At 44.7% G+C, this 19,641-nt stretch overlaps 3 protein-coding genes across 14 annotated transcripts; all 3 read left to right on the top strand.

The window, feature by feature from the left end:
- Positions 1-155: 155 nt before the first annotated feature.
- Positions 156-2,811, top strand: ndufs8b (NADH:ubiquinone oxidoreductase core subunit S8b). Its single transcript, XM_058063748.2, has 7 exons — positions 156-237; positions 1,110-1,158; positions 1,231-1,290; positions 1,374-1,463; positions 1,718-1,890; positions 2,023-2,151; positions 2,261-2,811. The coding sequence occupies exons 2-7, from the start codon at positions 1,110-1,112 to the stop codon at positions 2,390-2,392; spliced, it is 633 nt and encodes a 210-aa protein (XP_057919731.1). The 5' UTR covers positions 156-237; the 3' UTR covers positions 2,393-2,811.
- A 547-nt stretch (positions 2,812-3,358) lies between these two features.
- On the top strand, positions 3,359-7,506 carry ran (RAN, member RAS oncogene family). Of its 2 annotated transcripts, none has more exons than XM_058063293.2 (7): positions 3,359-3,468; positions 4,255-4,303; positions 4,431-4,515; positions 5,370-5,495; positions 6,094-6,281; positions 6,366-6,536; positions 7,116-7,506. In XM_058063293.2, the coding sequence occupies exons 2-7, from the start codon at positions 4,268-4,270 to the stop codon at positions 7,158-7,160; spliced, it is 651 nt and encodes a 216-aa protein (XP_057919276.1). In that variant the 5' UTR covers positions 3,359-3,468; positions 4,255-4,267; the 3' UTR covers positions 7,161-7,506. The 2 variants fall into 2 exon arrangements, with proteins under 2 accessions (XP_057919276.1, XP_057919277.1); XM_058063294.2 differs by having other exon boundaries at positions 3,444-3,544.
- Positions 7,507-8,561: 1,055 nt separating this feature from the next.
- stx3b (syntaxin 3b) lies at positions 8,562-19,300 on the top strand. Of its 11 annotated transcripts, none has more exons than XR_013625300.1 (12): positions 8,563-8,974; positions 12,394-12,468; positions 12,530-12,629; positions 12,904-12,978; positions 13,088-13,158; positions 13,237-13,345; positions 13,415-13,488; positions 13,846-13,980; positions 15,505-15,928; positions 17,577-18,617; positions 18,755-18,835; positions 18,921-19,300. XR_013625300.1 is itself a non-coding variant. In XM_058062829.2 (12 exons), exons 1-11 carry the CDS (start codon positions 8,945-8,947, stop codon positions 18,830-18,832), a joined length of 969 nt encoding a protein of 322 aa, XP_057918812.1. In that variant the 5' UTR covers positions 8,563-8,944; the 3' UTR covers positions 18,833-18,835; positions 18,921-19,300. The 11 variants fall into 11 exon arrangements, 7 of the variants coding, with proteins under 7 accessions (XP_057918803.2, XP_057918812.1, XP_057918804.2 ...); XM_058062829.2 differs by lacking the exon at positions 17,577-18,617 and having other exon boundaries at positions 15,505-15,615; positions 15,818-15,928; XR_013625302.1 differs by having other exon boundaries at positions 8,564-8,974; positions 15,818-15,928.
- Positions 19,301-19,641: the final 341 nt, after the last annotated feature.

The raw sequence follows: 19,641 nt of genomic DNA, 5'->3' as shown, positions 1-19,641 counted from the left end.
GTGAGTAATGTGCTTCCCTTTTTTTCTGAAGCGTTTCAATCCAGCATCATCCTCATCTAAAAAAAAAACCTCCAATCAGAATAGGTAATAAAAATAATGTTTTTAAAATGTACTATACATTCGTTTGTAAGTTCATCTGTTCCACAAATTACCAGGGACCCTGAATGCATCCTGGCCCTTACTGCGCATGTCAATTTATCGGTGTCTTCCGGTTGAAGCGCTACACAGACTGCAGAGGTAAGACTCTCCAAAGGTCAACATAAACAAATGACGACTTATAGTTTTTTCATTCAAATATCAACGTAAAGAACCGTCGACTGACTAATGAGACGTCATCTTTAGCTTCAAGAATGAAGGCGGCGTCTAACGGAAAGAGCTGGTCCTCTGTTTTCCCAAGTTAGCTTGTGTGCTAGCCATCGAGTGACGTTCTGTCACTGTTATTAAACGTCAGACCAACACATTGGATTTATTATTCTATACGGAGAAGCACGTTTTAGTCATTTTAAAGTAGTTTAAGTACGACACAGTACTGCGTAGCAATGATGAAATAAATGTACGTGCGCACCATTATTAGTGGCGTTATATCATCCTATGTGTTCTCTTAGCTTACATGCAATATGACGGGCCACGTGTTTTAACCTGTTGAAGAAAATAATCCCACAGATTTCACACCCTATATCCACGTATATCCATGTCATAAATCCCATGGGGAACAGTCATCGACAACACAACACGTTTAAGATCGAAGTTTATCTACTCTTCGCCGTTTATGAAACACCAGGCGTTGCCTCTAGGGCGGCGCCCGCACAGCTGTTGGCTATGTTCGTCAGAGTCATGTCAATAAAGTTAGCATTTGATATTTACATTATGGAAGCCCGTTTGAGCCACTGAAAGAAAAATAAAATAAAAAAAATAAAGCTAAGTTAAAAAGTCTAAATTATGAGATACAAACTGTGCATGTGTCATTTTGACTTTTTATTTCATAATTTCGAATTTGTATCTCTTAAATAGTAAATTATCATTTACTATTGGGATATTGATTTTCTTTCAATGGCGGAAACACTTCCATATTAGATATTATCTTTTTATTTTTTTAAATATCTTTTTAGATGTCTGCTTCAATGAGTCTGCGTCTTCTCTACTGCTACGCCAAGCCAGGTACTTCCTATCCTATCTGTGATATTTTTTAAAAAATGGCAACATTTCAAACATACATGTGTGCACTTGCAGGTACTTTTGGAAGTACTCTTGTACGTCCATTCAGTGTCAGTGTGCAGCGCAGCGGCTTCAGTGAGTCCACGTTGCGGCTGGTAGATCTGTGATATTTGCATTAATTCAACGTAATGTTTTTAATCATCTCCCTGTAATTGCAGAGTACGTTAATGCTCAAGAGCAGGCCACAGACTTGAAGTCCATCACTGACCGTGCTGCAACCACTCTCCTATGGACAGAGCTCTTCAGAGGTGCCGCATCATTCATTTGCTCGCACCATCACTGCTGTTTGTTTTAATAATGTACAAAACATCACCCAAATGCTAGACTACTCTAGCATCACTGATTACTAATTACTGACACCTAGTGGCCAATGTAGAGTACTACATTCTCAATTCTTCTGCATTGTATTTGTATTTTACTTCATTTAGCCTATTTTTCTAGAACTATCTGATGTGTACTGCTGTACAAAATGTTGAAACTCATTCCTTGGCCCCTCCCTCAGGCTTAGGAATGACCATGAGTTACCTCTTCCGTGAACCTGCCACCATCAACTACCCCTTTGAGAAGGGCCCCCTTTCACCTCGCTTCCGTGGTGAGCACGCCCTGCGTCGATACCCTAGCGGGGAGGAGCGATGCATCGCTTGCAAGCTCTGTGAGGCCATCTGCCCCGCTCAGGTGATCATGAACACACACACACACACACACACAGCTGTGTGTCTAGTGCTGTCTCCTTTAATTCCAACTTAGTGGGTTCATTCATTGCTCTGCTGTTGATCTGATGTTTGCTTTTCTTTTGACGTTGCCCAGGCCATCACCATTGAGGCGGAGACTCGAGCGGACGGCAGCAGGAGGACGACACGCTACGACATTGACATGACCAAGTGCATCTACTGTGGATTCTGCCAGGAAGCCTGTCCGGTGGATGCCATCGTTGAGGTGAAATACAGTAACTCGAACACAGTGGGGGGTCAACAGGATAGGATTACAAATGCAATTTGCACTTGTAAGTATATCTAACACGTTGTGGCTGTTCTCCTTTCCCTAGGGTCCAAACTTTGAGTTCTCAACAGAAACACACGAGGAGCTGCTGTACAACAAAGAGAAGCTACTCAACAACGGAGACCGGTGGGAGGCTGAGATTGCGGCCAACATCCAAGCGGACTACCTGTACAGATAAGACCCATCGGTCTAAGCTGTCTGGACGCGGCCAGCATGCAAATCCAACGTCTATTTGTAGCTTTACAAATAGGAGTCAAATCTTGACACCCCGATGTTGGCTTTATAGCTTATAAAGCCTCTGCACACGCTGTGGTTTTTGTCAGCTTCATACATAAGTTATTGTTTCACAGCCAAGGCTTGTATTTGTGTTTTCCCTTATGCTACAAAAATCTAGAAAATAAATAAGGTTTTTAAAATGTGACTATTGTGTCCTATGATTGACTGGTGTATGAGTATCTGGACTGGAGAGAACCCATACTGCATCTTCATGGTGAAGGGATCCCTTGAAACGCATGCAATCATATTTCATGGCTGCAACTTCAGTCAAGATGGTTGCACTGTGGAGTCCAATGATACATCGCTACTTAAAAAAAATAATTATAAGCTTTGGAAACAAATAAAATTGTAGGATTTCTTTGTGTATTTTTCCATTTCAGTATGTCAGTCAGAAAATATTTTGATATTAATAAGTTGATGAATAAAATATACAAAGTATGAATGAAATGTGTGCTTTCTCAATTAGAAATATGAACTACGTTATATACAAATGAGGACGAGTTTATAGTGTCTAAAACTGCAATACATGTTTAGAATTGTTACACAAAAACATGCTAATTTAATACAAATAAACAATCAACATATCTACAAAAGTATTCATATTTTTTATATTTTAGCTGGTGAATATTCAAATGAAAATATCATCAAACAGGAAACGAATCACGATAATAACATTTTAAAAAATGAATGCAAGAAAAGGGAATGTTTTGCAAGCGGAAAGCCGTAACGTTGATTTTTGTCCCGGCAACAAGAGAACACACGATGTGACGTCACATACATGAAACAGCGGACACCTTTACTATGAAGTCACAGACAAAGGAGGTTGACGTCATCAGCAGTGAGCTCGCGGCGCTTGCCTTGGGAGGGAGTTTTGCCGCGACGCAGGTCACATGATAAGGGCGGAAGCTGACTCATAGGCCACGCTGAATCTCCCGCGTACGCAGCCATTTACTCTTTCCTCTTGTCTCAGCACCACCGGTAAGTCTACGGCTGCTTCTCTCCGACTGGGCCCGTCCACGTTTTGACTACATTTCTAAAGAATTCTTGAACGCGGGTACGATTATCCTCAAAAGGTGTGCTTTGCTTTTGCGCCGCGTTGAAGGCGTCTGTGCGTGCTGTGCCTTTTTTAAGTGAAGCCATTTGTATGCAACATCGGTGCTAACTTGCTAGCAAAGTTAGCATGGCGTAGAGCGAAAGAATGGCGCCCATGCTGCGTGCTAGCTAGCTAAAAGACAATTGCCGCTTAGACCGTTACTACTTTGTCCTCTCAAACTTATCAGTCGCATATAAATTAGTGCATTCTTACATTGTGGATGTTGATATGTGAGCCGTTTCGGCTACATTGCGCTACTCCATGAGTTGTCTTCCACTTCGATTGTTCCAGTCTTTTTAACAAGCTGAAGTCGTGTTTAAATGCAGGAATCCAAGCTAGCTTCAATATTTTTATTTTCTATAACGGGGGCTAACCTTTTGTGTAATAAATTTGCTTGTTATTGGTCTGATATCGGCTAGTGTCGTAAGTTAAGCTAGGCTACATTGCTATAGAATGTACGAGAACGTTGCGATATGCACGGGCGCCATTATGGCATAACCGTTCGCGTTTTGCTCCTAACAGCCGTTCACAGCACAAAACTAGCATTTCTAACTATTGAACCATTGAAGCATGTGTGGCCCAACTCCATTGTTAACATCCTTCACTCCGAGCTAGCATGTAGCAAAGACCCTCCCCGAGCTAACAATCCCGCCCTGTTTTATTGTCGGCAGATAAGTGACTACCATGGCGGATAACCCCCCTCCAGCGGCCACATTTAAGGTAAGAGTGGGGACAGTGGCGACTCTTGGAAGGACGAAAAATGAATGAATCGATAAAAGCATAATGTGCACGTTGGTTAACCGGCGTCAACCAGTTTGAACTCACCGTGCTTTGTTTCCTTTGACAGCTTGTGCTGGTCGGCGATGGAGGAACTGGGAAGACGACTTTTGTCAAGAGACATCTCACAGGAGAGTTTGAAAAGAAATATGTCGGTGAGTATCAGTCACCAGGTATGGTCAGGACGAGGGTCTGACCGTATGATGACCTTTGGCCAAAAATATCACAGTAAAACGTCTTAAGAAATGCCCTTTAATTCATTCTAGAAGGTCTGACTCAAACCAGAAAACAAATGTCAAACCAATTAATCTATTACAGATAATAACACAACACATTTTATGCATAATTGCAGCTTTTGTTCTGAAAATTATGCAAAAATAGCAACAATTGACAGCTGAACTTTTATGACTTTTATGCAAAACAATCAGTGAACAAAATACATACTGACATTATTAAACCATATAATAGAACATTCATTCATTTTTTTACCGTGCTGGAGCCTATCCCATCTGTCTTCGGGCTAGAGGCGGTGTACACCCTGGACTGGTGGCCAGCCAATCACAGGGCACATATAGACAAACAACCATTCACACTCACATTCATACCTATGGACAATTTGGAGTCGCCAATTAACCTAGCATGTTTTTGGAATGTGGGAGGAAACCGGAGTACCCGGAGAAAATCCACGCATGCACGGGGAGAACATGCAAACTCCACACAGAGATGGCTGTGGGTGGAATTGAACTGGGGTCTCCTAGCTGTGAGGCCTGCACGCTAGCCGCTCATAATAGAACATGTATATTTCAGATAACAAATACAGGAGTAGTTTCTAAATAAAAATGCAATTGATCTCCACTTTGTCATTGTAGAAACGATATGGCACAAAATTATAGTAATTTTTAAACAGACCATATTGTGGTACACTTTGAAACCCGTCTCAGGCCCACGCCTTCCGCTGAATACTTCGATGGTCATGGTGATTGATTGAGGCCTCGTCTTTTTCTCGTAGCTACGCTAGGAGTCGAGGTGCACCCCCTGGTTTTTCACACCAACAGAGGAGCGATCAGGTTCAACGTGTGGGACACAGCCGGACAGGAGAAGTTTGGGGGCCTGAGAGATGGCTACTACATTCAAGGTGCGTGTCGCTCTCGGTATTCATTTTGAAGATACCGGATGTTCCATAGCAGTGTGCTCTGTCGGTTGAAATCTAGCCCTGGTAAATTTAAGACACAATTTAAAAAAATTGCAGGGTTTAATAGATTTTTGGTGGCATACCTTGGTTAGTGTCATTAACTTGTACTGTAACTGAAACAGACGACAACTTAAGCCATTCTCAAAGGTGGAAATGTTTATTTATTATAATTTGTACACAATTAAAATGCATACAAGTGATAGGCTTAAATGAACATTTAACTTTTACCTTCATTGAAGAGCCGACTCTTGACATGAGTATTCCCAAAGACAAACACCTTCCTGTTTTGCCGTCAGTGCAGTAGTTTCTCTCCTCCAATTCAATTGAAGAAATAACTCTTGAAGGTTGTGGTTGATCTTCGGTGAAGGGAAAAGTAACCTTAAATGTTCGTTCATTCCTCAAACGTTGGTCTGTGTTAACGTGGTAACCCGGCCGCCATTTTTGTACACTAGCTGGAATTGTGACTGTTTTCGGTGCTCCATGGGGCTTTTTTGAAAGGGGGTATGGCATGGAAGCATGTAAAGTGTTTGCCTTCCAACAGCCCAGTGTGCCATCATCATGTTCGACGTCACCTCCCGTGTCACGTACAAGAACGTCCCCAACTGGCACCGCGACCTGGTGCGCGTGTGCGAAAACATTCCCATCGTGCTGTGCGGCAACAAGGTGGACATTAAAGACAGGAAAGTCAAAGCCAAAAGCATCGTCTTTCATCGCAAGAAGAACCTGCAGGTAAGCCTCACGCCCGTTTTTATCCTTCACGGGTGGCGAGGATGACGACTTCCTGCTGACTGCTGCTGACTTGCTGTCTTCCAGTACTATGATATTTCGGCCAAGAGTAACTACAACTTTGAGAAGCCTTTCCTGTGGCTAGCAAAGAAATTAGCCGGAGATCCCAACATGGATTTTGTGGAAATGCCAGCCCTTGCTCCCCCGGAAGTCTCAATGGATCCCAACATGGCGGCCAAGTATGAGGAGGAGCTTGAGGTCAGTTGGATACGGCTACTGGAAAGTCTAAAGCCTTGTCCACACGTAGCGGGGTATTTTAAAAACCGCATATCTTCTTGAAAAAATGCCTCCACACAGAATAAATGCATCGCTAACCAAACCTGTAGAGGGCACAAGTTCCTAAAATTCTATCCAATCAGAATCATCCTGTCACACACACGCTTGTGTGGACTAACAAGGTGGCAGAATAGCTTATAAACGTTTTAGAATGCACATTCGTCAAAATGTCGGCATCAAAGCCTGCTACAAGGACGCCAAGGATGTCCGACCTCAGAGTTTCTTCATCTCTGCTCTTTCAAAATGAAGCAATATTTGGCTTGTAAATACAAGCGTCCATGTTTCTGATGTCATGGCATACGTTGGCGCAGGTAGCCATGCTGGCAAACGTACAACTCCGGTTGTTGGCGCCCATACCCAAACACATAATCAGATTGCTCGTGTGGATTATAGGCCACATCGTGGAGAAATAACTTGGTTTGATACCCGCCTACGTGTGGACAGGACCTAAGCCTCAGAGCATCGACTTGACTTAATGCTGCTCTCCCTCCACCCCCCCAGGTTGCAGCACAAACGGCACTCCCAGACGACGAAGATGACCTCTAACCTGTTACCTGAGCGACCCCCATCCCTCCCTCCCCCACTCCTTCCCCTACTGTGGAAGTCAACTTGTTGGAATTTTGCCCCCATAACTGTACACCCCTTAAGATTTTTTATTTTTGAATTCTTTTTGTTTTAAAAACTCAGTTAAAAAAACGATAAAAGCAAAACTTGGTGGAAAAGTTGCTGTTGAATTTCACTGTATAGACACATCCACCCTAGTGTTGGCATGGCAACATGCTTCTCTTCGTCGAGCACCATCCGCTGCACTTACCCCAGCTCGTAATGCTGTTGTACGGTGTGTTGGAGGCACTAAGGGAGTAACGTTTGAATAAAGACATTCTCAATACAACATGGCCACACTTGTATTATTTACTTTACCAGGATTGGAGCACTTTTCTCACCCCAAGCCAAAAATCACTTGGTCTGGTTTATCCCCAGAACAATGAAAGGGAACATTGTAGCAAAATATCGTGGGCTTCCATTTAAGGCCACCAGAGGGCAGGCGTGCTTAGGATTCCAGCCGTTTTAATTTTCTTGCCGGCTGATGGTTACATAAGAGTCTTATGTCCACTGTAGCACTAAGATGTCCACTACTGCACACTGATCTGGATTTAAAGTGTTTGCATGTCCGGCTGAATAATACTCCCATCAGAAGTTACAGATAGTCCATTTTACACACAACATTGTCAAGCTGGATCCCGTTTCATGAGAAATATTGTCCCCATACATGTTACAAAATGTTGTTGGTGTAGACCTCATACAGGTTAATTGGACCTTCATTTGGGATTAAAGTTACAAGGACATAAGCAGGACTTTCCATAATGGCATCAGCTTGAAGGTGGATTTTCACTGTTGACCTCTATTAAAACAAGTGAGGGTAAAATACATGCTAAAACCAGTCCAGTATACAATAAAATATGCTTTGTGGTTAAATGAATTGTTTTGATCTCAAGTCGTGTTTATTGTTGCGTTCATGAGCCGTGGGCTACTCATAGACTAATTGTTTAAATGTCACCATTTTCTAATAGGGAGAGAGAAAAAACAATATACAGCAATAGATCATACTTTTTGCAGGGATGAAAGAAAGGGATCAGAAGACATGTAAAAAAAACAAAACAGTAAACACCCATAAATGTAAAATACAATGCATAAAACAAATACAATAAATATACGGTAGTATAAAATGCCATAAAAACATTATTCCATAATGAATAGACACGCTTTTCTTTTTTCTTTCGTTTGAGAGATAGAAGCTTTCAAAAAGGTTTTGTGACCACCAAACTAAAAGTCAATTTAAGTGTTTACTCAACTTTGTGCCGAAGTTTGTCCCACAACACCTGAATGCACCGGCGGCGCAGGTGGCTCGTGGGCGTGGCTTCATCCTTGTCCCCGCGTGATGTGTGTGCGCATGCGTGAGTGTGAAAAGTGCGTTTTAGAATGATTACCGTCGGCCAGCATAGAGACAGATTATACCGCTCTACACAACTGTTGTTTTAATCCTCTGGGCGAGGAGATTTAGGCAAGGGGGGAGAAAAAAAACCCAGCAGCCATATTGTATGGAAAAGCGTCGAGAAGACTCGTTTTTTCACAAAAAGTGCTTTTGCCCAACAACCCTGGCCGGACTTTGGAGGAGTTGAATCCGTCTTCAAGGCCAGTGGGGGTGGTGGAGGCTTCATGTCGGACGGCTAGCTTACCAGCTGCTTGAGTAGAACGGAGACCAGGGACGCTTTTCACTCATTATTTGCTGTCGTTATTTGGATTTCAGGCGTTAATTTGTCGTCTGAAAGATGAAGGACCGATTGGAGCAACTGCGAGCGGTGAGTTTTTTTTCTGTCCACTTTATAACTTGACAATAGTTGGAGAAAATGCCGTCAATGCGTCTTTAAACGGTTTAAATGCATTTAAAATGATCTCATATTGCCTTAAAACTACACATAATATGAACAGGTGTCAATCAAGCTAACATTTTGGTATATTTTTGTTTCCTATTTTAGATATTTGATTAATAATTGACTTGTCAGTAGATCATTTGCACGCATTTGGTGTTAAATATAATAGTTTTTCATCATAAGAGTCATCCATCCATTCTTTATACAGCTTGTCCTCATTAGGGTCAAAGGTGAGCTGGAGCCTATCCCAGCTGACTTTGGCCTAGCGAATCCCAGGCTTTAACCATACAAACCAGCATCCATGCCCACATTTACAATTGCGGCCTCCAGTTAGCCGAACATGCTAACTTGGGGTTTGGGAGGAAGTGAGGGACCCTGGAGGGACCCCGGAGGGAACCCGGACAAAGCCCACTCAAGCGAGGGACCGCACGCTAACTCAACCCCACACAGAGATACGTTCCGACCCGCGTATCAGGACTGCGGTCACTCGGCCACTGTGCGGCCCTCATAATTTCCTTGATGAACTGGGCGGGGCCTTGATGTTGTTGTATCAAGCACCAAGTGGGGATGTGTTGCCATGGCGACCTCCACGTCCTGGCCAAATATTTGTTGTGTGTTTGAAGTAGTTTAACCGTGGTATCACCCGAGGCTTCTGGCTGGATCTCCCACAGCTGACCTGCTTTTTTTTTATCAGGGAAAGAAGAACAAACAGCAGCTGCAGCGTTTTTGAGAAGTTTGAGGAACTTTATGGGGGGGGGGGGGGGGCACTAATTACTGTATCTCTGATCCCAACTTAGTTGAGTTTGGAGAGTGGGCAATGTGTTTTTCTGTATATTGTATTTCTGCCTACTTGCTATTGACACTTTTAGGAGGACATATTGGAACACACTGCTAGCGTTGACCGAAGCTAATGGGTCGGTCTCAGTTTTCTTCTCAGATCCAGGTCTTGGATTAGGGGCGGGAGGTTTTCCGCTTAAACATACACAGGCAAGCCAACAATGAAGGACAGTGAGGGACTCCTGTATTAACAAGGAGACACATTTTATACAAGTGGAGACTGAGGGCAGCATAAAAACTGGCCCATGCAGCCAAATGGAGACTGTGGACTACAGTACACAATAAGTGGTTTATTGAGGGTCCTATGATAAACCCTGTAGCAAAAAAGATAAGGTTCCGGATCCTCGTTTGTCCAAAAGTAGTACTCACTGGCAGCGGCGGCGCTCACAAAGTCCGCCATGATGAGTCGGAACAAACAGACACGCGTTTAAAGTGACCTTAATACGCAAAAGACTAAAGTGTTAGATGTTTGTCTTTATTGTTAGGTCACAGCATGTTCTCGATATCAAACCATAAAACATAGTTTGTTTGTTTTTTTTACAGGTCTTTAAAGTCAAAGTAGGTGCATCGTTAGCTACCTTATGCTAACTATTTTTCTCTCTTTAGAAGGCCCAGCAAAGGGAAAGAGTGTGTTTATGTTTCACATAAGAATTATGGATGATGATGCACTTTGAATGACTATGAGTAAGAATTGTGCCCCAGCAAAAAAACACGCCTCGCCAAAATAAAACAAAAAAAGTGAAATTTTCCTTCCGTGTGCACCCAAAGTAGAACAAAATGGCGTTTCAAACGTGACCTCAAGGCATAGTGAGCATAAGGACTAGTCTTCCAATTTATCATGAAACCTTTTTGCACATTTTTCCAACGCTGCAGCGATGGGAACAAGCCTTGGGCATCATAGGCTTGTTTTTTTTTTCACAGATTTTTTTGCAGCAAATGTGGCGACGTGTCTTCCTTGACGCCATGTTTGCTTACAAGTGAGCTCAGGGAGGGGGGTCGCCCCCACGGGCTGTTTTTCATATTCCATTTGTTTCCTAAGAGAACATAGTTTGTAAATCTGTCCAAATCGGAGCTAGCCAAGCATCCCTGAACGTAATCCTGTCTCTGTATGCGCATCCTCACGCCACACGGAGGTACATCTGGCCTACCAGAACCAATATGGCTTCTTCTCCAACACGGACGGGGGGTTAAATCCCATTATCACAATGAACACGTCGCTGTGGGAGTTGCGGCGTTGTGTCCGTCCACATGTCGTGTGTCGCGACCTCTGTATCCCGCTGGTGTGTCATGTGAGCTTGTCACAATTTATGGCGACAAAGTCTAAACGCCGCCACCTTTTAAGAGTCATGGCAGAGATAAGACATGTGACACGGCACCTGGAACCGATCCGCATAGATGCGTCTGTGTCTCAAGTCTTTGACGACCAGCAGATCTAAACGTTGGACTGTAGAAGGCACGTCATGTGACACTCTTGCAGCGTACTACACACGCCTTGTCACGGCTTGACACTTCAGCCGCTTCCAGTATTGCTGAGTAAGTGCAAGGAAGTGGGCGCCGCTCTTATCAGTTTCTGTCACACCACGGAACTGTGCCCTGCATATTGCCTGAGTCGACTCGCGAGGCAAAGCCGTCACGCCGCGATGTGGCTGAGCGTGTCTGCAGCCGCCAGCCTGGGGCCAAAGTCAAATACCCACGGCTGCATTTGCAATCCAAATTGGAAACCAGGAGGAGCGTCTTGGCGCAAAAGGAAAGTCAAATAATAGAAATACTGTGGAAGCTCATCAGGTGGTACGCCGCTCTTCCTGGTAGGCGATCGTCTGTTCCCGGTTCAAACTGACATTTGGCATCGGGATGTCGGCCTCTGCACACGTCGCTACTAAATCTTCAACACGACTCCGCAGCCTCACCAGCATGCTCTGCTAAACCAAGCTAACCCCGCTAGCTTCCAGGAGTGAGTTGTTTGGGGTCGCCATTTGTACCTGTTTAATTGGGGAGGGTGAGTGTTTGTGATGAGATTCCGCCATGATTGAGCGGTCCGCCGGGGAAATACTTCCCCATACAAAGGTTCCGCTGCCCTTCCAAATTACAGATTTGGGCTGTTTCTCCTTCCTGTTTGTGTCTGCACAAACACAAGCGAAGATGAAGTAGTGGTACCGTTCTGAGCATGATGCTAACGTGTCCATCCATACGTCATCTTCTTCTGCTCGTCCGAGGTCAAGGGTCAATGGCAGCAGCCTGAACCCAGGCCTCCCTCTCCCGAGCTGCTTCCTTCAGAGAAGCGAATAGCACGTTTGCTGTCGGTTTATTGGTTCCCCAACCACCCCCAAACAGGAAATCCAACATCCAACTAATCCACAAGCCCGTGTGTACATTGGAGTGGCTTGCATTCACATCAGCTTGGGGTTAGTTTGCTTAGCAGCCTTAACAGCACCGAGCTGACTGGATTCACACTCCACACGGCTCAAATACGGCAGCTTAGTGCTTGACTCGCCTCGCTTGTGCTCCTCCAGACGTGCGACCAAGACGACGATGAAGTGGAGATCGCGATGGACAACGCGGCCTTCATGGACGAGTTCTTCTCCCAGGTGAGCCCGGAGCCGCCGTCCCACGTAGGAGCATCCCGCCAACCAGCGCCGTGTCTTTCAGATCGAGGACATCAGGAGCAGCATCGACAAAATAGACGAGAACGTGGCTGAGGTCAAAAAGCTTTACTCCGTCATCCTGTCGGCTCCCACGTCGGACCAAAGTAAGATGACCACCGTTGTTCGTTTATTTTGTGCAAAATGTCACTTGCTGCATTTTCACTCCTTATCGTTTTGATGAGGAGAACATGACTAGATGATTAGATGACGAGATGATTAGATGACTAGATGATTAGATGGCTAGATGAAGGCTGGCTTGTTGGTTCAAGCTGAGTGAAGAACTATTATATTATTTCTGTGTCCTGACGTGATTGGAGAAAAATAAAACATGAGGTAGATATGAATTGTTCTTAAGTCTTCTCCATCTTTTGGTTTTAGAAACGCAGGAAGACTTGGAAGCCATCACCAATGACATCAAGAAGATGGCCAACAACGCTCGAAACAAACTGAAGAGTAGGTCTGCCCCGTCCAAGATGAACCAAAGCCAGGACGTATCTTTTGTTATATTTCAGCAGCGAGCAGTTGGAATATTATTATTTGTGCTGCGTGCTCTCCTCTCCAGCCATCGAGAGGAACCTGGAGTCAGAAGAACAGGAGAGAGTGTCGGCCGACATGCGGATACGTAAATCGCAGGTTGATAACACAATTGGCTGAGATTGGGGGGGGGGGGTGTTCATGTCGATGTGAGCAGCCATTCCTGCTATCTCCTAGCATGCGGTGCTGTCCAGGAAGTTTGTGGAGGTCATGACAAAGTACAATGAAGCCCAGGTGGACTTCAGGGAGAGGAGTAAAGGACGCATTCAGAGGCAGCTGGAGATCAGTGAGTGACGCCCGTTCTCCAGAACGACGCCCATCTCCGTCCAACCGTACCTTTTTGTTTCTGCTGCAGCCGGGAAAGCCACAACAGACGAAGAACTTGAGGAGATGCTGGAGAGCGGGAACGCTGCTGTGTTCACGGCAGGGGTACGTGCGGCACTTCTGGCTTTGCTTATGGAGTCTTCCCATGAACGCGCCGGTTAATGTTTAGTTAATGGTTAATGTTTCAGGCCTGCTTGCGCCTTGACTGTGACGTAACAACACCTTCAAGCGTTGGCCACTCAGATGTTTTAGTGCAAAGACGACGACGAGTGCAACCCTTTCTAGTCGTGGAGAATTCCAATGTACACACCTCTTATTTGCAGTAATCAGATTCCGTACTCGAGCTGTCGGAGGCATGTTTATGCTAGGATACGTTAGAAAATCACGCCTAAAGCATGATGGGGTGTACCTAATATTGTGACAGTCAGAGTCAGAGATGGTGCCTGTTTTTATGGACTGTAGATTGTGGACTCCGGCATCTCCAAACAAGCCCTGAGCGAGATCGAAGCCCGGCACAAAGACATCGTGCGTCTGGAGAGCAGCATCAAGGAGCTGCACGACATGTTCGTGGACATCGCCATGCTGGTGGAGAACCAGGTACGCTCCTCTCTTTATTCTGACTGTCAATCATTCGCCCTCATCTATCACTCGCTTCATTCCCTCTGGCTCGTGGACGTCCTGACCTGTGACCTGTGGGCTTTGGGCACCGCCTCACCAGTCATGTGGATTTAATGTTTAATTAGATTCAGATTTATTTATAATATTTATAATTTCAATTTACTATTATTTTAATAATTTAAAAAAAAGTTATTTTTAAATTTTTATTTTAAAATTATTTTAAAAATGTATTTTAAATTTAATAATTTTAAAAATATGGCTGCCATGAGCGTGCCTCCCTACCATCATCACACATCTTCCTACAGCCCGTTTACCTGTCACATCATTATTCTTGCTAATCTCACCATAAAATACATAGTAATGTCATCCTGAAGGTGCTTGTCACTGCCGTTCTTCCGGCTTTTGGGTTCTTTGTTTTGACAGCAGCAGCACTAACTAGCACAAAAACGAGCACCTTCAAGATATTTATATATTTTGCTGAATGAAGGAATCTGACTGCCAAGATGGAGGATTAAAGTATCAGAACTGGAGAGGCTGCTTGCACATCAAACCGATCCCAACTCTGCGTCCGACTCTTGTGGTCGCGCTCGTGGTGCTCTGACCGTCCCTGTCTTGCTTCTTGTCTTTTCCAGCATCGTGTCTTCTTCGCTTTTCCCTTTCCTGTCACCTGCCACCTTCATGCCATCACTGCTCATTGCTGGATCCACACGAGTGACATTTGCAGGACACAAAGCACGGCAGTCACACCATTCTTTACACGCACTACTCTATAAGCCACCAGTAAGACACCAGTATAACTGCATGTATCTGCTTGCACCATGCTTACTGAGGGGGAGCCTTTACTGAGGTAAGGGACGCTCGTCTGCTTTTCCTGTTGGACATTAGCGTACGTGCTTCTTAGCACTTTGGACGGGGGTCCAAAGTGTGCCCTCTACTGGGTTGTATCAATCTGACGCCATTCTTAAAGTATCATTTAATAAGAAAAGTCAAAACATTAGAGAAAAGCTTGTAATGTAACAAGAAAAGGAGAATAGTGTTGTAATATTATTATGAGCTTTTATACGCTTTTAATGTGCAAAACAACAATTTGGGGGAAATTAGGTTGCAGAAAAAGTTATAACTTAAGTTAATATGAGAATAACATTATGGGAATAAAGATACAAGAGAAAAAAGTTGAAGTTTTCACAAACATGACCAAGCCTGACACTTAGATTAAGGACTCCTGAGCATGGTGAGTGTGAATGGTTGTTTGTTTACATGGGCCCTGTGGTTGGGATAGGCTCCAGCATACCTGCCACCCTAGTGAGGATAAGCGGTACAGAAGACGGATGGATGGATGGACTCCTTAGCATGTCTACAAGTGGCCTTTGAAAAAGTTTGGACACCCCCGTTTTAGTACATTGAACTCACTGAAGGGAACACGTCCGCTCGTGTTGAACCCCCGTGGAGTATCTCTTTGTTCTGCTTGAGCTTGACCCCGGTGACCTGCTTGTGTTTTCCCAGGGTGACATAGTAGACAACATAGAGCAGAATGTTTCCAAGTCCGTGGACCACGTCATGGCCGCTAGAGAGCAGACCAAAAAAGCTGTAAGGTACCAGACCAAAGCACGCAAGGTAACGTTATCCAGGAGACTCTTTTCTCACTCGGCTTCTGGCTTCCAGGGTTTTTCCCCTTCCTTCACTCATTCGGCCGACCTGCTCTCTCTGGCCTTACACACACACACACACACACACACACACACACTTCTGTCCACTCTGTCTCATGTGATGTATCTACTGATTGTATTGCCCCGGGAACGCTGCACGGCCACACAAGGGCGGGATGATTGACAGGATTGAGAGCAACATGGACCAGTCGGTGGGCTTTGTGGAGCGAGCCGTAGCGGACACTAAGAAAGCCGCAAAGTTTCAGCAGGAGGCTCGACGTGTGAGTGACCGCCATGGAGATGAGCGGTTCGGGTTTCCCAAAAGCATGACCTACCTTGTCGGTGTGCTCACACTCGACGTACACGTATACACTCGTCCCTCGCTACATCCTGCTTCTAACGCCACTCCCTCACGATGTCGCGCCTCATTCATAAAGCATAAAATGGCTAAATGAGCTATCAACTGGTCAATGTAATGTCCTCCATCGGGCCACTAGGTGTCTGTAAAGCACCAGACCTGAGTGCCAGAACAACAAGCTTTTATTGCAGGTTTCACTCATCTCAGAAATAGGCACAACATAGAATAATAACGACATGGGTCAGTCAGCTCTTAACGCCCGATGTCACTTCATGTCTGCCGTAGATTCTGCGCCACTACAAGCTAAACTGTCTTAATTGGCATATTTTTTCCTTGTTATTTCTACTGTATTGGGGAATATGAATGCAAGATGACTATAGGGGTGTTAGTTCATGTCTAGAGGGCTCTAATGATGCAGAATAGTGCTCAGGTCTGGAGCCAGTTAAGGACAAACGGCATGACTGGATAGCAATCTGTGCTAGTTCCAGGAAATAGACTACACCACTAGACAATGGTAGAGGGCACGGATGCCGGATGAGGAAAAAAAACAACACAGAAAACGCCGACTGTGCTTTTACTGCTTTTCCTCATACTAATCAATCATGTGTTGCATTTGAATGCGTCTGTTCAAAATAATTTGAAACAGCAGCATGCTTTTGGAAGACCAGAACCCTTCCCCGACCCTCACCGTGGTGATCCCAACCTGATCCCAACCTGACCCCCTCTCAGTCCCAGCCGAATTAGACCATGCACCCTTCACTGACACACACACTCTATTCTCTACTTTCCTTATGCTGTGGTATTGTTTGTCCATAATAAAGTGGTAAACTGGTTTTGAACTGGTATGAATGTGGATGTTCAAGCACCAAAGTGGAACAAAAACCACCCAGTAAACAGAATGAACTCTTAGAGTAAATGTTTGACACGCACATTAGAGTTGGACCAGGTGAGCTTTGCTGAAGTCAGGATATTAGAGCAACACGGGGCCGGCGTGTCATGGGACTTTTCATATTTCTGAGCAGGAAGTTGGTCTTGTGGAACCGAGCCGCTTTCTTTTGATGACGACAGTCAAGTTTATTGCTACTCTGAGTTTATGGCTAGTCGTCCCTCGCCACATCACGCACGAGCCAGCGGTGATCGGCGTTGACATAAGGAGAGCAATGACGATGTAGGCTGGAAAGTTCTCCTGACGCTCCCGTCTGTACTTCCAACAGAGAGTGCTGCAAGTAGTGCTGCTTGTTCTGGTCTTGCTGGCCGTGCTTGCCCTCATAATCGGGTTGTCAGTGGGCCTGACGCGCCGCTGACCAGCTGTTTGAGTAAGACGATCGCTCAGGGTGAGTAACTTGGGAGCCAATACGCTGCTGAGCGGCACAGACGGTGCGGGGCCTTCTTTTGGAAAAGGGTTTTGCATGCTCCTGGCACTAAAAAAAGGCTTTCTGTGTGTAGAGGGCTTAGCTGTACCTGGTGGCGCGTGGGACGTTCGTGGGCGGGTCTTTTCTCTCACCTCGCAAAGCAAAGCAACCAAGCGGTGCTTTGACCTCATTGTCCTCTCTGTGTCCCCCTCTCCGTAGAAGATGATCATAATCGCTGTGGTGTGTGCCGTGCTTGCCGTCATCCTCCTCGCCATCATCCTCTCACAGACTTTATAGGAGAACCTCAGTCATGTCATTCATCCTGCCATCATGTCCGTCATCTCATCCCTCCCCCGGCTGAGCATCCGGAGCCTCTGGCAAACGACACTTGACCTTTTGTTGACTTCACGTCACCGAAGCTAAGCCATAAACGAAGACTGAACCCGACGTCCAGCCACTCATCATTTCACCATTCAGGTGTCACATGGACATGACCCCCCTCTTCCGTGGAAGCACGCCACCCCCCTTCCCTTTTTTATGCCTTTTGTGAGCCTTTGACACATTTCACAATTTACTGGGAATTTCAAAGTTCTTGGGAGTTTCAGCACTTTCACCTTTTTAAAAGAAGCGTCTTTGTTTGTTTGTTGCTGGGGTCTTAAAAGTGAAAAGAGCCGGCAAGATGCTCCGTATTGAATCCAAAGGTTAAAGACCGTAGCTAGCAGCACAATAAAGTCTTGCCAATGAAGTTGCACCAACACATCCCAAACTGTTAGCTTTGTTTTAGTACACTTTGGTCATTTTGTTACTATTTTAAACACACAAGTTGCCAAATGTCTAAATAAGGATACTCCAACTTCGCCCTATTGTTTACAGAGATACTTTGTTTATATTGTTTGGGCCGACGTAGCAATAAAGATAGATTGAATGCGAGTCAATAGACTGGAAAATGAGCACCTTGAAAAGGTTCTATTGCAGGGATTTGGTGTCAGACTGCATCAAATGACTTCAAAGAGTGGAATTATGTTTTTTTGGCCGTCTCCGCTGAGAGACGGCCTTCCTGTATATTTATCCACGGGGACTGCAGCCTGAATGGTGCCTTCATTTGTCAAAGAGGGCACCGGGGAGACATTTCCACCGCCTTTAATGAGGGAACAAAACTATGATTGTACTCATGTTTTAATGCAAATAAAGTTTTATAATGAATGTCGCTGCTTGATTTGGTGTTCCCTGCAATCCAAGACACACAAGCTCATATGAGAGGTAGGCTCTTTTTTTCTCTTTACGCACACAAACAAAAACACAAAGCCCTTTTCCCCTTGCTCATCCTTGTCATGTCTCCTTGTGCATGAATGTCAATTTAAAGATCCACAAATGACATTTTCTCCTTATATCTCCAGAAAAAGATGATGATTACTTTGTGCTGTGCCATCATTGGGATCGTCGGGTTCTCATACCTCTACAGTTTCTTCTCATAAAAGGTAAAACCCTTTGCATCAATATCAAACATGAGAAAGGGAATGTTTCAATGCATGATTGTCTTTTTGTGTGGTGTTTTCTTCCAAGATTTGTCCAAAAATGTTTCCTCAGACTTGATCTTCGACTGAAACGTTCAATTGTATCCTTGCCTGGTTCTGTACTTCCTTCTTTCTGTGTTAGACTTTCAATCATAGTTTTATTGCTGTATGAAGTGCGTCATACATGTGCATTGCTTTTCTCACTGCATCGCCCCCTGGTGGTCATTTTAAAGAAGCTTTCTAGTCCGATAATAAGCTTATACAAGAATGACTTTTCTGACGGCGGAAATGTAATCTGTGTGATTTTTGTGGTGTGTATGTGTTTAAAATGCTTGTAATTATGTTTTGTATGTGTGTCATGAGTTCCCTGGTTGCGTGTCAACCCAGAAAAGCTTGTTATGTAATAATAAACTATAGCTGTGCGTTGTACCACCTGGCGTCATTTCTTCTCACCAAATCCTCATTTTTTGCCCACACAAACGCTGTGGCAGAGTTGCCGTGTTTAGAGGGCACATGAACGTCGTGGAACGTCAAACTCGGAAGTATTTTTCATCATTTGAAGCCTCGTCTCCTTGCTTGCAAGAAGTAGCACACCCGGTCAGTCATAACAGGGGAGGCGGAGTGCAGAAAATAGTGCGCTCGATTTATCGCCACGCCACGACAACGTCGTGACATAGCACGCACGTTATTATCCTTTATCTCAAAAGGTGAACAAATCAAGCACGCCGATATGTTAACATATTCTAATCTTGGTTAAATAGCAGGCTATG

This window comes from Doryrhamphus excisus, linkage group LG22 (assembly GCF_037039965.1).
Source record: "Doryrhamphus excisus strain RoL-2023G ecotype Guam linkage group LG22, RoL_Dexc_Guam_v1.1, whole genome shotgun sequence".
Lineage (NCBI taxonomy): Eukaryota > Metazoa > Chordata > Actinopteri > Syngnathiformes > Syngnathidae > Doryrhamphus > Doryrhamphus excisus.
Note: the sequence above shows the minus strand (reverse complement) of the source record. Positions and strands in the feature narration are given on the sequence as shown.